General features: G+C 48.3%; 1 protein-coding gene across 1 annotated transcript in view; it reads left to right on the top strand.

The window, feature by feature from the left end:
* LOC146813469 (zinc finger protein 398-like) overlaps positions 1-20,131 on the top strand; it is a 49,058-nt gene that overhangs the window by 9,890 nt on the left and 19,037 nt on the right. Inside the window, exon 2 of the mRNA XM_085615432.1 lies at positions 19,969-20,095. Within this exon, the coding sequence (XP_085471558.1) occupies positions 19,969-20,095 (127 nt within the window). The remainder of the gene's footprint in view (positions 1-19,968; positions 20,096-20,131) is intronic.

Here is a 20,131-nt window from a genome sequence, read left to right as displayed (position 1 = left end):
CTCAGTAGCTGTGTGATTGGGGCCACCACTCCTGAAAATCCATCTATAAACCGCCTGTAAAAGTTGGCGAAGCCAATGAAACTTTGGACGTCCTTCACGCTTTGGGGCACCGGCCATTCTTTCACCGCCTTGATCTTTCGTTCTGCCATCTCCTGTCCCTCTGGACTCAGCATCACTCCGAGGAATTCCACGGATGTGACGTGGAAGTCACACTTGCTGAGTTTACAAAACAGCATGTTTTCCCTCAGCTTTTGGAGCACAGCTTTGACGTGGTGTACGTGCTCCTCCACACTGGACGAATAGATGAGGATGTCGTCGATATATACGACCACGTAGATATCCAACTCCTCTCTGAATACCTCATTCAAAAAGTACTGAAAGGCTGCCGGGGCGTTGCACAGACCGAACGGCATGACGAGGTACTCAAAAAGGCCGAACCTGGTCTTAAAGGCGGTCTTCCACTCGTCTCCGTCCCTCATGCGCACCAGATGGTATGCCCCTTTCAAATCCAACTTGGTGTAGATACAAGCTTTCTTGACCTGTTCCAGAAGTACACTGATGAGAGGCAAGGGGTACCGATTTTTTATGGTTATCGCATTCAATGCCCTAAAGTCCACACAGGCTCTCAGCTCCCCATTAGCCTTCGGGATGAAGAAGAGTGGCGAGGCGGCCGGAGACTTGGACGGGCGGATGAATCCTAGCTTGAGGAGTTTATCCAGGTACCCCCGGAGATGCACGTTTTCAGGCTCCGTCAGGGCATACAGCCTGCCGCTGGGAACGCTGGCCCCTGGCACCAGGTCGATCTGGCAGTCAAACTGTCTATGTGGTGGTAGCACTTCCGCCTTCACCTCATCAAATACATCCTCAAAACTGTGATAAGCCTGGGGGAGAGCCACATCTTTTTCTGCCGCTGTAGCCACCGTCTGACTCCCGCTCTCATCTGCGTCAAGGGATTCCGTTCTTATTCCACAATGCAGGATGCAATACGGTGACGTCATTTCGATGCGATGTGTTGGCCAATCCACAGAGGGGTTGTGTTTCTGTAGCCACGGCAATCCCAATATGACGCCATATTGGGGCGCTCGGATGATGTTAAAATCGATTTGTTCCAAATGGTTCCTCCCATATCTCACCGGAAGGACCCCCGTGTGCTGTCCGATGGGCCCCGTCACCAATCGCCTTCCGTCTACCGCATAGACGTCTTCGGGTACTGCTTTGGGAAGAAGCACTAGCCCTAGCCTGCATGCCTCGTTGTGGTCCATAAACATGCCAGTGGCCCCTGAATCCACCATGGCCACAACGGGTATCCACTGGTCATGCACTCCCACGTGCACCGTGATAAACAGGTGTCGTTGTCCCTTAGTGACCGAGTTGGAAAGTGAAGGGATAGATGAGTGACTCCGAGATGCCCCTTCTCTGGTCTTGGAGTCCTCTAGTTTTCCGCCGGTATGTCCACCACGGCTGTTACCGACCGGTTGGCCCGATAACGTGACGTCTTCGGTTTGGCAGGGCATTCACGTACGTAGTGGCCTTTTTTGCCACAATATAGGCACAATCCTTGTTTACGGCGTGACTCTTTCTCCGTGGCTGTGAGGCTCGCTCGTATTGCGCTGATGTCCATGGGTTCTCCCTTGGATGTGGTGGAAGTTTCAGGACTTCCCACCGTCACATAGGATGGAAGGGATTTTCCTTTTCTCCCATGATCCCCCTTTCTTTCACTTAGCCTATGTTCCAGCCGTAATACCAGGTTGATAAGGCCCTCACATGTCTTGGGTTGAGGGTCAATATGAGCCACGGCGTCCTTGAGCTCATCGCACAGCCCTTGATGGAAGAGCGCCGTCTGTTTAGCAACAGGCCACTTGGTTTCCGCAACCAGCCTTCGGAACGCGTTGAGATACTGCACCAGGTCGTTGGATCCCTGTCTCAACTCAAGCATTTCACGGTCCGCCGTGTACGAGTCAGCCCTTCTGTCGAATACCTTCAGGAATTCCTCGCGAAAAGCACCCCAATCACATAAGAGGGGGTCGTCCCTGCTCACCAGAGGTACGGCCCATTGTGCCGCGTTTCCAGCCAAATAGGATATAAGGAAAGCCACACGAGCCTGACTCGTGGGGAACGCCTTTGGTTTGCACGATAAATGTAGCGCCACTTGTGTGAGGAATACCTGCACTGTGTTAGGATCCCCACTGTACCTCTCTGGTGTTGCCAAGGGGATGGCTACCGGCATTTCCACTACTACCGCAGGGGTCTGGTTCGTGAGGGAGGTGCTGGGCGTGAGCGGGTCCAATTGGATAGCATCCAGTCTGGCTTTTACATCGGCTGTTTCTTGCCTAGAGGCAGCCACTTCAACTTGCATGGCCAATAAAGCAGCCAGCACATCATCAAGTGTTGCCATGTCTGTTATCGACCGGGAGACAGTTAGTGTTATTAAGGTCGGATATTTTGTAACGCCCTGAACGTCTCAGGATCGTTTAACAGACACGACAATGAGGACGCAACCACTTGTGAAGGGTTAGTTCTTTTAATGAAGGCAAATAAAATACAAAGAACAAACAAAAGTTATAGTCACTGGAATCCTCCAGGCTAAGTACGTTACCAGCCCACAGCACGGATGGTCCTAACCGTCCTCTGCATATACGCCGATCCCGGCGTATGCCAACAGAGGGCAGAAATGAAATGGCCGACAATGCCAATCGGTAGGCTGTGAGGGGCACGAAGAGTGTTGGGGAGAATCGAGGAGTCAGGGAAACACCCAGCCGGGGTCTCTACCTGAAGGGAGCAGCCGCTCAACCTCTTCCTCAGACTGCACCGGGACGCGGAGTCACCTCCTGGTGATGCGTCACCGATACCCCAATCACAAGCAAGAAGACTGAACCGAGAGCAGCCGCTCGATCGATCCTGTGGACTTCCGAGTCTGTAACGCGGCAAACACCTCCTGGTGTGCGTTACAGCTGGCAGTCCCTGTGTCTCTGGTCGGGCTGGGAGTTACGACTCCAACCAGCAAAAGCGCCACTGCGCTTGGACTCAGCCGAGTCAAAAAGCGAAGCTCAATGGTTGACCGGTAGAGCTTCCGGGTCCTTCACAGGTGACGATGGGGCAAGACACGGCCCAGGGAGTAACGACTCGACCTACCTCCGTTCTTGCCTTACTGGAGCACCACTCCGGAACACTGCTCTTCACGAAGCAGGTACGTCGGTGTAAACACAATATCCGACAGCCTTGTACCTCCCGGTTCCTCCCTTTATAGGGCGTGTTTTCCTTGAGTTATGTAACAGCTCTCCTGTTTACATAAGGGCGTGTTTCCCTTGAGTTATGTAACAGCTCTCCTGTTTACATAAGGGCGTGTTTCCCTTGAGTTATGTAACAGCTCTCCTGTTTACATAAGGGCGTGTTTCCCTTGTATGACAGGAATTCTTGACAGAGGTCATTCAGGAGGTCCCAGATTTCATTGCTATGTATGGCGAGCAAGTGGGTGTTGAGGAGTGTGCTGGTCAGTGTGGGGTGAGTGTTGCACATGGTGGAATCCCGTGACACAAGTTTGCACATGTGGGCAGTGGGAGGAGGGGTGATGGGGATGAGAGCAGGGAGAGGCGCAGGAGAAGGAGCAGACAGCTCACGCGAATGTACCTTCAGTGCTGGCCGAGGAGGCCTGGCTGCAGCGCAGGATGGGTGTCCAGGGTTCTGAGCATGCGGAGCTGAGGCGGAATAGCATCTTTGGCAGAGATGGGTAGGGAGGGGACCAGGGCTCCTGGCGCGGTGCATAGATGGGAACAGAGGGGCTTGCCTTGGCGCCCCTTCGGAGTGCCTGCTTCTCATGAGCATGCTGCAGCCACCATTAAGAAGGTCCGGGAGGAGAGAAGGAGATCTTGGAGAAGGTGGGGAGGGCTGGGCATGGCATGAGCATGCACCAAGAAAACGAGATAGGCGGGAAGCAGCAGCAGGATGGGGATGGTGAGAGCACCGCACTGTGGGCAAAATGGAGCAAAAAAGGCTACAGAAGACAGAAAGAGGCAAAGAAGGAGCAAGAGAAACTGAGTCTGGAAGAGGTTAAGAGAGAAAAAAGTGGGAAAAGGGAGGCAGAGTGCCAAAGTGAAAACAAATGCAGAAAGATGTGGAAAGAGGTGTGGCCCAGGGATTGGTGACGTCAAGACTGGACTACGCTAATATCTTGTACCCGGGCCTACCCTGCTACCTCCTCCAGAGCCTGAAAGTAGTGCAAAACTCCACGGCCAGGGCGATTATTAGACCTAAGCCCAGGTCACATATGACCCTCCTCCTTAAGACCCTACACTGGCTGCGAATGAAGGAAAGGATTAAGTTCAAAGCCCTGGTGATATTTTTCAAGGCCCTTCATGGCAAAGGAGACTACTATCTCAATAAGCGCGGAAACCGCTACATTCCAGCGTGGACCTTAAGATCCTCCTCCTTTGAGCTCGTCCGCACCCCTAAGGTATGCTTGGCCCGTATGGGGGTCAGGTCTTTCAGGTATCTGGGCACACAGGCGTGGAAAAAACTACCTGCTACGCTGAGAGCCACTAATGACCTGGCAACTTTCAAGAAACATCTTAAAACTTGGCTTTTCAAGAATTAGTTGCGCCTCAAGGTCCTGCTGCATGTTCCTTCAGCGCTGGCACACTCTTGTTGAGTAGCTGTGCGCTATACTAAATCCCTTTCATTCATTCAAGAGAGGCAACAATGGCAAAAGGAAAGCTGAAGTGAGAGATTAAGTGGAAAGCGGTTTGAGTGGTTTAGGTAAGTACCCCTTTTTGCATGGTTGCCGTCCACTTTTTGCCGATGTTGATGCTCTTTGACTCAGTGTGTCCCGGGTTCCTGCCAACCAGGTACCCAGGCCCTATGTTCTTTCCCTAAATCTGTCCTGTTGCACACCCAAATTGGCAACTCTCTGTCCCTATATAAGTCCACTGTAAAAGGTACCATGGGTACCAAGGGCACTGTGACCAGGGAAGGCCTCTAAGGGATGCAGAACTTATTGTGCCACCCTTAGATGCCCTGTACCATTACACACACACACACACACACTGCCATTGCAGGCTGCGTGTTTTGGTGCAGAGAAAAGTGGAGAGTCACTATGGCACACATCTCTGTGTGCCAGGCTTACAACCCACTGCCTATGGCATAGGTCAACCACCCCTCTAGCTGGGTGCACTATGCCACTTGTGAGGGTACAGGTGCTTGAGCCCTGTACCCCTACAGGGTCCAAGTCCACTCTTAGACATTGTAAGTGCAGTTAAGCCAAAAAGAGTATATGGTATGGGAGTCTTTTATGACAAATTCCGCACCACGATAATGGCTTTACTGAAAACTGGGATGTTTGATATCAAACTTCTCAGCACATTAAACTCACACTGATGCCAGTGTGGGATTTAATGTAAATTGCACTCAGAGGGCATCTTAGAGATGCCCCCTGAAAAATGACCTGACTCTAGTGTCTTGGCTGACTGGCTGCTCACCAGTTGCCACCCCCAAACATGTTTCTGGACCCCTGGGTCGAGAGCCTTCTGCTCTCGTGGTCCTGAAACAAAGCATATCCTGGGCAGAGGTGCCAAACCTCCTCCCCTGCGATGGGCAGGGCCCACAAAGGGGAAGCTTCAAAGGCATGCCACCTTTGTGAGCTACCCCAGCCATTTGCTGTTCCCAGCAACTCCCCCACCGGTTCTGACTCCCACTTTGGGCGGGAGAATCGGCGGGAAAACCAAGATAGGAGAGGTGTGCCCACCTTTGCCAACCCCACCCCTCGGGTGGGGGAGGCAAGGTGAAGCACAACTCTCAGTCCCCGTCATCTTGAAGATGGGGGACCCAGCCACAGCAGAGTGCGGCTTATGTCTCCCTCCCACTGGAGGGTGGCATAATAGGGGGTGTACCCACCCTGGGGAAGGTTGGCATAATAGGGTGTGTACCCACCCCGAGGAAGGGTCCCAACCTTAACATACCTGAAATGCCCCTAAATTTAGTATTTAGGGGCAACCCTGAACCTTGCCTCCTCAGACAAGAAGAAGAAGGACCGAAGAGCCATGCTGGAGGAAGAAGAGGAGGACACCAACTGACTTTGCCCCAGCCCTTTTGGCCTGTCCCGACCTCGACCTGCTCCAGCAGAATCCCGGTGTGTCCTGCAGCCAGCAGCCCTGCCTTTCCCAACCAAACGGTGTCTCCCGTGAGCATCAGAGTTGCTCACCAACAGACTCTGCCTCCGGCCAAATCGGCGCGTTTGTATCACTCTGCACCTGACGCCCACGGCCTGAGTTTGAGTGGCCCAACACCCAAGGAGGTCTCCCCAGCGATCCTGACCTGGGATCTGACGATCCTTGATCTTCCTCCAGTCTCCCGACGCCTGCTGCCCCTTTCTGGAGGATCCCCCTGACCGCAACCGAGGCTGGTAAGAAAAACCTGATGCCAAAAGAAACCCCTCCACTCGATGCCCCAGAGCTTTGGGTGGTCCAATCGACGGTGTCCCAGCACCCCATGACATCTCAACTTACCTCCCCAACCAGTGGTCGGCTTTGCTCCCTCAACCGTGTGGCCTGCTCGTGAGCAGCCACCAACCAGAGGCCCGTATCTCCCATTGGACAACATTGGGCCTCAGCACTTTGCACCCGGCCACCCTAGTGCCGCTGAGTGTGCTTTGAGAGTGCATCCTTGACCCTGGGGGAACCCTTCTTTAAACCCCAGAAACCCAACTCCCAAAACCAAGTACTTACCTGCAAACCGACAACTCCATTTCCTCCCTTAAGATTGCATTGACTGCTTTTCTGTAAAAAAGTTCTAAGTGAGCAGTTGGAAATTCTATGAAAAATCATACAAGTGTGTTTGGATAACACATTTCATTACTTACCTTTATCCAGGAAATGACCCGGTGTGGTATTTAGGTATACAAAAACAACAGTTGATGGACAGAATGCAGAATAATGTCATACATTCACCCCAGTACAGAGATCTGGGCCTAAATCCATCGTTTTTTTACTCCCCATGCCATTCCAGTTTTAACCCAGCCATATGCAAATCAGTCTTGACCCTTTGCCTCATGGGAACAGTCCAGCCCAAACTGCTAAGCCAGGTCCTCCCTGGACTGGAACCAAGCATCTTCAGCCCGGATAGCTTGATTCCAGTGGCATGGAGAGCACGGGACTCACGTCTGAGCCCGTCCCACTCGGTGTAGAGCGGTGAAACCCCGAAACCGGTCCTAGGATGCTTGATTCCGGTCCAGGGAAGACATGGCTTGGCAGTTCGGGCTGGACTGTTCTCATGAGGCACAGGGTCAAGACTGATTTGCATATGGCCATGTCTGAACTGGGGAGGCGTGGTGAGCAAAATAACGATGGATTAAACCCAGATCTGTGACTGGGGGTGAATGTTTTGCCATTGTGCAACATTCCGTCCATCATCTTGTGTGTGTTGTATTTGGGTATAGCACACTGAGTAAGAAAAGTAACTTAAAGTAATTTCAAAGGTAACTGAAAAGTAATTTCAACTGTATATGAACAAGTGACTTACCTGTAACCAATCCAATTGCATTCAACTGCATTCAAACTGTATTCACCTGCATTATTCTTGCAAAGTACTATTACACCTACCTGTACCAGGCCTGGCTTGGTTCTAGAAATAAGATACAACTAAATAATATTTTTATACTAAACAAATTGGTCTGAGTTCAGTCTTTGAGTGTGTGACATAATCTCTTGTCTGAGTGTGTACAATAAATGCTTAACACTACCCTCTGATAAAGCCTTACTGCTCGCCCACACTACCACAAATAGAGAGTAAGATATTATCTACTTAAGCCTCTGCCTACCTTTGGGGATCCACTGGACTCTGTGCACACTATTCCTTACTTTGGTATAGTATATACAGAGGCAGCTTCCTACAAGTGGTAAGGGCGAGAAAGACACGGCAGAAAAGAGCAGAAAGAGAGGCTAAAAGTGGCAACAATAGCAAAAAGTGCAAAAGAAGCTAAGGTGGAAAGTGACAAAGCAGAGGGGGTTGAATTACGAAGGGAGGAATATAGAGGCCTACGTAAAACACTGATATCTGCGGATTGTAATGCAATGTTGGAGGAATACGCTGAGATTGACATATTATCTTATTGAGGGATCATACTAACACCTGCCCGAGCCCCAGACCATGGGTATAGTAATGTTTTTTTTTTAACTATACAGGGGTGCAGGGTGCATACAGCAATATCTGTGGAGGATATGTACACGCAGGACCATGTTTTGGGCATGTGAATATATTGCTATTGGGAAGTTTTGGCCGGGCTTGCGGGGGGGGGGTATGTTTGTTATGGTAGGATAGTCATAAAAAGAGATGATTGATTTTGAACACCGAATATGATATATCAATGTCTTTATGCTGATGAAGGCGACTGTGTTGCAAACTTACATATCGCTTTGCAGAACTTATACCACAGTTTTCAATAATTCTTGCAGTGCTATTTACAAACTCTCTCAGATTCTCAGGGATACGGTTGAGAAATGCTGCAGCTTTGATGTAACTGTATATGACAAATGCCACATACGAAAAGTGTCACTGTCTCGCCTTTCCTTACGAGGATAATTGTTGTGAAAAGTCAATAAAAAGATATATATAAAAAAAAAAAGGTGGAAAGTGGCAAGAGAAAAGGCAAAAAGTACAAAAAAAGCAGAGCACAAAGAGGCAGAGGGGAAACAGGATGCATAAACAAGAAACAGAGGGAGACGGGGGCTTCAGATTAATGCAGCAGAGCATAAGCGGGGTCCCAAAAGGCCAAGCCCGGTCCGAGGAGGAAGGCAGCAGGTAAGGCTTTCAAGTAGGGCCAGGCAGCGCTTTGTATAATATTTTTACGTCTGCTGAGCTCTGGACCTCTGCTCTGCCTTTGATACAATATATGACCCTGCTTTAATTCAGTGACCTCGGAGTGCAAGGCATTGCTCTACACTGAATCTCCTCAGATCTTTCCAAATGCTCTCACAAAACTGCCTCCCTCCATTCTTGCCCTCCTCTTTTTCAAAGGTGCCACCATCCCATTCTTACCCCAGCTCCCTCCTAGACATTGTAAGCCCTTCAACTACATCTACGCTAATGTCCGCAGATAATCCTTGAACTAGAAACTTTCTCAGACCTCTCTTTTTCCAGTGGGTTTTGCTTAACCACCTTACGCCCTGCTGCTCAAAATCAAAGATGAACACCTACAGAAAGGGTCCACTCCACTGCCTTACATCCCCCAGAACAAGGACCTACCTTGATCATCAACAGCATAATAAGGAACCTGGGGTGGGCCATGGACTCTGATCACTCAATTCTTCCCCTGGAAAGTTAAGTGAACAAACCTTCCTTTCCATTGAGCTTCATGCAACACATTTTCCCACAATTTTGTTCCCTCAAATGGTACAGGCCCTAATCACATTGTAGGTCTCGCACTCATGACGTAAACACATTATATCTCGGAGCACCACATCTTTGCCATTCACAGATATCTGTCCTCTACTGCCTGGCAGCTGCATTCTGCATGTGCCAGAGAGGGTCCTGGTATCTTTTACATGTTAGCACCTGCATCTCATCACCCCTGCCCTTCAGGCTCTTTACTGGCTGCCTGTTGCCAGAGGCATCTACTTCAAGGCGCGCTCCATTAGCATCGGGGTATCAACAGCGCCTGCTGGATTTCTCTGCACCCCAGACTAGACACCTAACTCCCACGAAGGTCCTTCAGATCAGTACTGCCCTGCTCCTGACCATCCCCAAGTTCAGAAACTCCTGCCTTGGTTGGACCTGGTTTGTAGTCCAAACAGCTAAGTTGTAGAATTCTCTTCCAGTAAGTATCAGAACTCTTGACAGACACTTAGATTTCTGTGGGGCTTCCATGCACTAAAATTATCTAACAGCGAACACTTGTCCTACTGTCTGATAGTGAGTGCTCGAACCGTCGAGAGCAGTGGATATGATAGTATCAACAAGCGCAAATTGTCCCAACTTATACTTTTCTGTGTCAAGGACATGCCTACGGGGAGGACCAATTTGGCAGCAACAAGGCTGCGCCATCTTTGGCCTTTACCCATGGAACAGAATGATTAGTACTTAGGTCATACTAGAACCATACAACAACACACACTCCCAATCATACATGGGAATCTGGTTGACCACTTCCCAGATGGTACAGGAACATTCAGATTGCCACACCAGTGGTATGAAGCTTTTTACGAATGTTTTAATACAAGTGACATTATTCATCTGCAGCAGAAAGACCTGTGTGCGCCCATCAGTAGTGTGCGCCTGGTAGAAAGACTGGATGTACAGAAGTAACATGTTTATCCCATGCTAAAATGAGCGTCTGTCTAATACTTCTGCTATTTTCTTATTTCTGCAGGATGGGATAGTGCACCACTCCTCTTGGGACTTTGCTCCTGTGAGCAAAATAATTTGGGCTAGCTGAGATAATAGGGGTTTCAAATCTGTAATGAAGCCCTTGGCAGTGTGACTCATGGCAATCATTCCTATACCATTACCGAGAACCTCAGTGCATCACAATAAAGGGCAGATAAAAGTCCTTGTTACAAAATGTCCTAAGTCAGATGACACTTCTAGCTTTTGGGGTCATGAGTCCTCATGTGGTCCTTCCTGTATCAGTTGTTCCCCACATGATCGGAAAATTAGCCCACCGCTTCCACCATTTTCTTTTTCAGCGGTTAGCAGTCTAGTTTTCCACGTCTTCCCTCTCCCTCCGATAGTCACAGCATATTTAGGGCCTCCATGGTCGTGCAGCGGATTTTCAGGTAGAGGCACTGCACACATACGCTGATAACTGTAGTGCCAAAATTATATTAGCAAATGGAAGTTTTCTTTACACCTAAATAAGTGTAAGAAATTGCATTTTGTCTTTTTATGCACTTTTAGTATTTTATTGAAGGTTTAAACAATATTTGGCACTGTTTTATAATTGCCATACTTGGAAAGCAGTCCTCGTTTCGCCGCGGCGTGTGCCGTTTGAGCAGAGGGACTTGTTTGGCATTCCCCACGTGATCAAAAGGCTAGCCCACCGCCTCCATCATTTTCTTTTTCGGCGGTTAGTGGTCTAGTTTTCTGCATCTTTCCTCTCCCACTTGATAGTCACAGCCTATTTAGGGCCGCAATGGGCACAGACGTGCAGCGGCGCACCAGTGGCGTGCCGAAGGTGCACCAAAGGCAAGCTTGTCTCTGCTCGTCCACGCCTGACAGCCGCCAGGACCCCTGCCCCTTTTCTCTTGATCAGGTATAAGAAAGGTATCATTATGCCACGTCTCTGTTACTCTAGCTCCGAACTGCAGAGACTTAGGGAACAAGCCATTGTTACCTTCACTAATATTAGCAGCATACCTAATCTGGCCTTAGAAAACAAAGGCCAATATTCCTGTAATAAATGTCATTTTAATTATACCCGTTCTTTTCCCCATCTGGGGTCTAAAATTTCAGGACTTAAAGACAAAGACTAGCAGAATAAATTCCAGGGTCTATATTGTAAAGCCGGCTCAATTCCTAAACATGCCCTAGAGTTATGGAACATGCTGGATGTGGAAAAGCCAGATATCTGTCTTTTAACAGAGACTTGGCTACTTTCAGCAGCCCTTTCAGATATTTCACTAGCTTTTCCCCTCAACTTTGAGGTAATCAGGCAGGACAGAGGGAAAAAAAAAGTGGGGGGGCTATTGCCATCGCCTTTTGTAACTAGAAAAAGGTTACCTTAGTAGAGTCATATATTACAGACTGGGCCGAATTATGTATTTTTAGACTGGAAACATCAGGGAAAGGAACCCGGGGCTCAATTCACAAAAGGTATCTGAGATAAAATCCGAACTTTACGACTTGGTTTTCACAAAAGGCATTTAGGAGTAGTGAAGGTAGGATTTTGTCTTTTGTTTTGGTTTTAAGACAAAATCCTAACTTAAACTGATTTAAGACCAAAACTTATGACAAACTTAACCCCTTCTGTGCCTATGACGAGCTGGACTCGTCATGGAGCACAGTCGCGCTGTGCCCATGACGAGTCCAGCTCGTCATGAGGCATTCCCTAGGGAATCCCTCTGGTGCGGGCACCAGAGGGATTTCCTTTAAACCAAAATAGCCTCGGGAGCTGGGAAATAGCTTCCCCAGCTCCCAAGCCCCCCCCCCTTTCACTGTAATGACGACATTACAGTGAAAGTGAAACTGAAATGAGCCAAGAGGCTTTGTACGTGCTCAGGGGGCTATCTCAGCCCCCTGAGCACGTAGAAAGACGGGAGAGGTATCGTTGGAAAAGGGAGAATCTCCCCTTTCCAATGGTACCCCTCCCCAGTGGATCCCTGCTTGGGGATCGCCATAGGAGGGCGATCCCCAAGCAGGAATCCACCCACTAGACACCAGGGAGGGGGGAGCGGCCCCTTGGGCAAGGGCCTCTGCTCCCCCCAAAATATTTTGGGCACATTTAGTCTTGGGGGGCAGTAGCCCACTAGACACCAGGGAATATTTTTGACAATAAAAATAGGGGTGGGGGCTGCCCAAAACGGGCAGGCCCATGCCCCCACCCCACCCCCAAATTATCACAGTCTTTCTGCCCCCCCGGGGGGCAGATGGGGCATTGGCCCCTAATCTGCCCCTCTGGGGAGGCAGAAAGCCCACTATACACCAGGGATTTGTTTTCAGTTTTTTTTAGGGTGGGGGCTGCCCGAAGCGGGCACGCCAATGCCCCCACTCACCCGCCACCATTACAGCCTTTCTGCCCCCCCTAGGGGGCAGATGGGGCATTGGCCCCCAATCTGACCCCCGGGGGGACAAAAAGACCACTAGACACCAGGGAATTGTAAAAAAAAAATAAAAATACCCCAATTATGACAGTCTTTCTGCCCCCCCGGGGGGCAGATGGGGCATTGACCCCTAATCTGCCCCTCCGGGGGGGGGGCAGAAAGCCCACTAAACACCAGGGATTTTTTTTGCGCAATTGTTTTAAGGGTGTGGGCTGCCCGAAACGGGCACGCCAATGCCCCCACCCCAAAAATGACAGTCTTTCTGCCCCCCAGGAGGCAGATGGGAGCTGTAGCCCCCAATCTGGCCCCCCCTGGGGGCGCAGAATGCCCACTAGAAACCATGGATTTTTTTGTTTTATTAGTGATGGGGTAGGGGCTCCCCAAAATGGGCATGACAATACCCCACCCCACCCCCAGAGAAATTCCAGTCTTTCTGCCCCCCCAGGAGGGCAGATGGTGGCAGTGGCCTCTGATCTGCCTCCTGGGGGGGCAGAAAGCCCACTAGGCGCCAGCGAGTACGCAGGCTTTTTTTATGCGTGGGTGTGGGTGCTGCCCAAAATGGTCAAACCAGTGCCCCCACCCCCACAAACAATAGCCACAGTCTTTCTGCCCCTTTAGGGGCATATCAGGTTGAAACTCCCTTCCCCGATTCCCCCCCAGGGCGGCAGAAAGGCCACTGGGCTCCGGATTTTTTTTTAGCAATGTGCATACCTGTGGATTTTGGGCCCTAGCGCAGTTGGCACGTAGGCAAACCTAGCAAACCTGTACATTCTTTAAAACTAGACACCGAGGGGAATCCTGGATGGGTGACTTCACTGGCTCTCACCAGGTTCTGTTACCCAGAATCCATTGCAAACCTAAAAATGTGTCCAAAATAACACATTTTCCTCACATTTCTGTGGTGGAAACCACCTTGCCTGTCGCGGGTACTTGGGCCTCCCACACGAGTGAGGCACTGTTTTTATCGGGAGACCCGGGGGAACGCTGGGTGGTAGGAAATTTGTGTCAGCCCGCTGATGCCACAACTTTCCCACACAAAAATGTGTGAAAAAGGTGAATTTTTTGCCTAACTTTGAGGTTTGCAGGGCATTCTGGGTAAGGAAACGTTGGGGGATCCACGCAAGCCATACCTCCCTGGAATCGCCCGGGTGTCTAGTTTTCAGAAATGTGTGGGTTTGGTAGGTTACCCTAGGTGGCCGCCGAGCACCGGGCCAAAAACCCAGGTGACCCCCCTTGCAAAACCAGGTCGTTTTGAGGTAGGCAATTTTCATGTCGCCTCAATACGTTTTGGGCCCTTGCCTGTCGCGGGTACTTGGGCCTCCCACACGAGTGAGGCACCGTTTTTATCGGGAGACCCGCGGGAACGCTGGGTGGTAGGAAATTTGTGTCAGCCCGCTGATGCCACAACTTTCCCACACAAAAATGTGTGAAAAAGGTGAATTTTTTGCCTAACTTTGAGGTTTGCAGGGCATTCTGGGTAAGGAAACGTTGGGGGATCCACGCAAGCCATACCTCCCTGGAATCCCCCGGGTGTTTAGTTTTCAGAAATGTGTGGGATTGGTAGGTTACCCTAGGTTGCCGCCGAGCACCGGGCCAAAAACCCAGGTGACCCCCCTTGCAAAACCAGGTCGTTTTGAGGTAGGCAATTTTCATGTCGCCTCAATACGTTTTGGGCCCTTGCCTGTCGCGGGTACTTGGGCCTCCCACACGAGTGAGGCACCGTTTTTATCGGGAGACCCGGGGGAACGCTGGGTGGTAGGAAATTTGTGTCAGCCCGGTGATGCCACAACTTTCCCACACAAAAATGTGTGAAAAAGGGGATATTTCAGCAAAATTTGAGGTTTGCAGGGCATTCTGGGTAAGGATTCGTTAGGGGATCCACGCAAGCCATACCTCCCTGGAATCCCCCGGGTGTCTAGTTTTCAGAAATGTGTGGGTTTGGTAGGTTCCCCTGGGTGGACGCCGAGCACCGGGCCAAAAACCCAGGTGACCCCCTTGCAAAACCAGGTCGTTTTGAGGTAGGCAATTTTCATGTCACCTCACTACGTTGTGGGCCCTTGCCTGTCGCGGGTACTTGGGCCTCCCACACGAGTGAGGCACCGTTTTTATCGGGAGACCCGGGGGAACGCTGGGTGGTAGGAAATTTGTGTCAGCCCGGTGATGCCACAAGATTTCCTAAACAAAAATGTGTGAAAACGGTGATTTTTCCAGCTAAATTTGAGGTTTGCAGGGCATTCTGGGTAAGGAAACGTTGGGGGAGCCACGCAAGCCATACCTCCATGGAATCCCCCGGGTGTCTAGTTTTCAGAAATGTGTGGGTTTGGTAGGTTTCCCTAGGTGCCTGCAGAGCTAGGGTTCAAAAACTACAGCTAGGCACTTTGCCAAAAAAGGTTCATTTTTCACTGCGAAATTGAGGTGTGTCCACGATGCGTTTTGCGCCGTTTCCTTTTGCGGGCACTGGGCCGACCCACACAAGTGAGGGCCCATTTTTATCGGAAGACTTTGGGGAACGCGGGGTGGGTGGAAATTTGTGGATCCACGCAGATTCCAGAACTTTCCACCACAGAAATGTGGGGAAAAAGTGATTTTTTGGGCAATTTTTTAGGTTTGCAAGGGATTCTGGGTAGCAGAACCTGGTGGTAGTCAGTCAATTCACCCCATCCTGGATTCCCCTGGGTGTCTAGTTTTAGAAAATGTATAGGTTTGCTAGGTTTCCCTAGGTAACGGCAGAGCTATGGTTAAAAAACTACAGCTAGGCACTTTGCCAAAAAAGGGTCATTTTTCGCTGTGAAATTGAGGTGTGTCCACGTTACTTTTTGCGCCGTTTCCTGTCGGGGGCACTAGGCCGACCCACACAAGTGAGGTACCATTTTTCTCGGAAGATTTTGGGGAATGCGGGGTGGGTGGAAATTTGTGGATCCACGCAGATTCCAGAACTTTCCACCAGAGAAATGTGGGGAAAATGCGTTTTTGTTTTGGCAATTTTTTAGGTTTGCAAGGGATTCTAGGTAACAGAACCTGGTGGGAGGCAGTCAAGTCACCCCATCCTGGATTCCCCTGGGTGTCTAGTTTTCAAAAATGTATAGGTTTGCTAGGTTTCCCTAGGTGCCGGCAAAGCTAGGGTTAAAAAACTACAGCTAGGCACTTTGCTAAAAAAAGGTTATTTTGTATTGTGAAAATGTGGTGTGTTCACGTTGGGTTTTGAGCCATTTCCTGTCGTGGGCACTATGCCTACCCCTACAAGTGAGGTACCATTTTTATCGGGAGACTTAGGGTAATTCAGATTTGTAAAGGAACTGTTATTACCTATTGACTTTCGATGCATTTCTGCCTTTCAAATGAAAGACATTGTGTAAAAAAGAAGTCATTCTAAAAAATGACTGATAATTCTCATGCTAGTATGAGTATTCCCAATTTCGGAAATGTGCAAATATCTACTGTTTCTAAACTCTATATTTTGTTCCCATTTCAGAAATACATAGGTGTCTTTCATACCGATTTTTCCATGTACACATTTTTACAGAATAATTACTATATACCCGATACATAATAAAAAACCATTGCAAGTTGCTGCTCAGTTTTTGGCTCTGGGTTCGTCGGGTTCTTGGTGAACCTACAAGTCCTATATATCCCCACAACCAGAAATGTCCAGCGGATGTAACGGTATATTGCTTTCAAAGAGCTGTCAAAATTAGAAGAAGTTACAGGTGAAAACGTTGACACAAAAGGCGCTTTTTTTCAACAAATTTTCAATTTATCCTATATTTAACTGTTAGTTTGTATAAAGAAACCTTGATGGATCTACACAAATGACCCCTTGCTGAATTCAGAATTTTGTCTACTTCTCCAAAATGTATAGCTTTCCAGGATCCATTATTGCTTTTGTACCCATTTCTACCATTAACTGGAAGGAGGTCGAAAGCACAAAAAATAGCAAAAATAGGCTATGTCCCAGAAAAATGCCAAAACTGTGTAAAAAATGTTGGGTTTCTGACAAAAGTCTGATATCCCCTAAAAGCTGGGAAAATGGTGATTTCAGCCCCACAAACCCTTTTTTGATAACACTTGCAGGGAAAAACCCAGATGCTTTCATTTGCAGCTCGTTTTTCCCATTTTCCCCCCAAAAACCTAAATTTTGCTGTATTTTGGCTCATTTCTGTGACCCCTCCAGGGGAATCCACAAACCTGAATACCCTCAGAATCCCCATGATGTTGGAAGAAAAGGACGCAAATTTGGCGTGGATACCTTATGTGGTCAAAAAGTTACAGGGGCCTCAGCGCGCACTACCCCAAATAGCCAAAAAAGGCCGTGGCACAGGAGGGGGAAAAGGCCTGGCAGCGAAGGGGTTAGAACAAAATCCTAACTTTACTACTCCTAAATGCTTTTTGTGAATACCGAAAGTCGTAAAGTTAGGATTTTGTGTCAGCAACCTTCTTTTGTGAATCGGGCCCTAGGAGTGGAGCTCTTGTGTACACACCCCCGGGACCAAAACAGGACTTCGGTAATAACCTGATTGAATTCATATCCCCTCATATATTTGCTGCTAACAATTTCCTAATGGTTTGAGATTTTAACTATCATGCAGAGCAGACCTCTGACCCTGATGCTATACGTCTAATTGCGGATGTAGAATCCCTAGGTCCGTATCAAAAGGTTATTGGCCCTACACATATTGTAGGGCACACCTTAGATCTAGTGTTCACTAATGAACCGAATATTAGGATCCCCCCTCTCCATTGGTCTGGTCAGACTCCCTGAGGACAGAGGAGACTGCTTGTAGAGAACTGCAACACAAATGGAGGTCATCAAAAAAGAACAAAGATAGATGAACCTACAAAAAGGCCCATAGACCATACCTTGAGAACATTAAAGGTGCCAAGAAAGCACATATTGTTAATAGAATTGACAATGCAGCTAACTCACAAAGAAGAATTGTATAGAATTCTGAAAGAATTCACTAATCCCATATCGTGAAGAATGTATCTATGTTTCACAGGACTCGGTAGAAGAGCTGGCAAGCGTTTTCAATGATAAAGTTATTAAAATCTACAACAACTTTGTCAAAGAGGAAGCAGATAAGCAAACATGGAGCACAGTAAGAAGGAAAGTACCTGCCCAGTATTACTGAAGGAGTTCACTATAGTAACGCAAGAGGAAGTGAGCGCCTTACTAAACAGGGTTGAACCAGGGTCGTCGGAAGCCCTGGCTCCTCCCCATATTATGTCTATCTTGGTCCCTGCTCTGCCTTGCTGATCTGCTAAATCTTTCATTGAATCAGTTCCAGCAAAGTGGAAATCAGCGAAGTTCAAACCAATTCTTAAGAAGCCCTTGGCAGATCCTAAAGAATTAGGACATTTTAGACCTATCGCCTCACTTCCTTTTCTTGGGAAAATCATTGAGACATTGGTGAATACACAATTGATGGCATTTTAAGAAAGCCGCCATCTGCTTGAGCCTTCCCAGTCAGGCTTTCGGGCATTGCATAGCACGGAGACAGCCCTAGTCGAAGTATTAGATAATATAAGATTCTCACAAAGGTGACTCAGCAATGCTGGTTTTATTGGATTTTTCGGCTGCGTTCAACACCATCTCCCACATAGTCCTAATTAAGAGAGTAGAGATTTTGGTGTTGGCGGGAAAGTTTTAGGCTGCTTAAGGAACTTTCTGAGTGGGCGGATAAATGCAGTGCAGTTAGGTTCCTTTGTCTCCAGAACCATATCCTTGGACAGGGCCTGCCACAGGGATCTGCACTGAGCCTCACTCTTTTTAACATGTACATGGCTCCTCTTGCACAAGTGATAAAATCATATGGTTTTGATGTCATCTCTTATGCAGATTACCCTAAGCTTGTCATCACAATGGGACCTCAACCGGAAGATACCAAAACTAGTTTCCCGCATGAACCATATTGCCGAATAAATGCAGCAAAAGTGTCTGCAAATCAATGCAAGTAAAACTGAGATCGTACTGTTTGGGAAAGCCCACACAATTTGGTCGGATAACTGGTGGCCTGCAAAACTCCAAAGGCAGCAGTTAGAACCCTAGGAATTATTGTAGACGAGAAATTGTCCATGAAGGAACATATGAACCACCTTACGGGCACATGTTTTGGCATCATGTGTGCTTTAAGGAAAGTATTTCAATGGATACCATTGCAAGCAAGAAAATCCCTAGTCTAGGCTCTGATAATTAGTCGTCTGGACGGTGGAAATGCGTCCATGGCTTCCATGAAAGAAGGACTGTTTTCAGAATTGCAAGTGGTCCAAAGCACTGCAGCACGCTTAGTATGCCATCTTCCACCCCTGTCGCCTTCAGTGCCCATTTTAAGAGGCCTACATTGGCTGCCAATAAAAATACGTGTATGATTTAAACTTCTCTGTTTGGTCCACAATACGGTAATGTTTCTCAGTATCTATAGAATAAACTTCATTGGAATGCTCCTACTAGGATTCAGGTCCCGTCAGAAACACCTGCTTCTTCCCTATCGTATTCGTACTGCCAGAAATGGAGGCAGGTCATTTTTTTACATAGCCCCCCAATGCTGAAGTCAGCTTTCACTACATCTCTGTGCTAACACTGATTATAGACGGTTCAAAAAAGCTCTGAAAACATGGATGTTTTAATCTCTCCTAGTTTATTTTCAATATCCTTATTTTAGCTCCTGTCTGAAGATTCGCTGTAGCGCCTAGAGACCCTTTCAGGGTGATTTGTAATGCTCAATAAATGTCAAATAATAATTTAAAAAAGATGTTACTCCAAGTAATCGGCAGAGCCTGTTTTTTACCTACTTGTTGAAACAAGTCAGACATTTGGAATGCTTTAAATGGAGAGATGAATGCTTTTGCATGTATCACTTTGCTAACAAAGAGAACGTGCTGATTCGACAAAGCCATGCAGGCCTGAAGGGCACAGCTGGATGGCGCCTGATGCCCGGCATCTGCAGTGTCATCATTCAGTGATCACCTTTTACACAGCAGAGACCAGCTAGTCTCCTCCTGTTAGGATTTACCAGCATGTCTGCGTCTGTATTTATTGAGGCTTCCGCCTACCCATGTTTGCTTGGAGTTCATCACTTGTGCGTACATAGCCTTTCTAGGGGGAAGAGTCTAGGCTCGGTGGGTGGTAGTGATAACCAATGGCTGATTTTATTTGAAATCGCATATGTGGTCACAGTATATTATACTTTACTATATGCAGTAAGTAATGTAACTTTTTATATTTCAGGCTCAGATTATCGTTCAAGATGCGTCTGCCTATTTCTCTGACGAGGAGTGGAGGCTTCTACAGGAGTGGCAGAAAGAACTCTACGGGAATGTGATGAAGGAAATCCACCTCGCCCTGATGTCACTTGGTAATGTCCTTGTTATGTTAATTTAATATTGTGCAC

This window comes from Triturus cristatus, chromosome 7 (assembly GCF_964204655.1).
Source record: "Triturus cristatus chromosome 7, aTriCri1.1, whole genome shotgun sequence".
Classification (NCBI taxonomy): Eukaryota; Metazoa; Chordata; class Amphibia; order Caudata; family Salamandridae; genus Triturus; species Triturus cristatus.
This window is presented reverse-complemented; position numbering and strand designations above follow the sequence as displayed.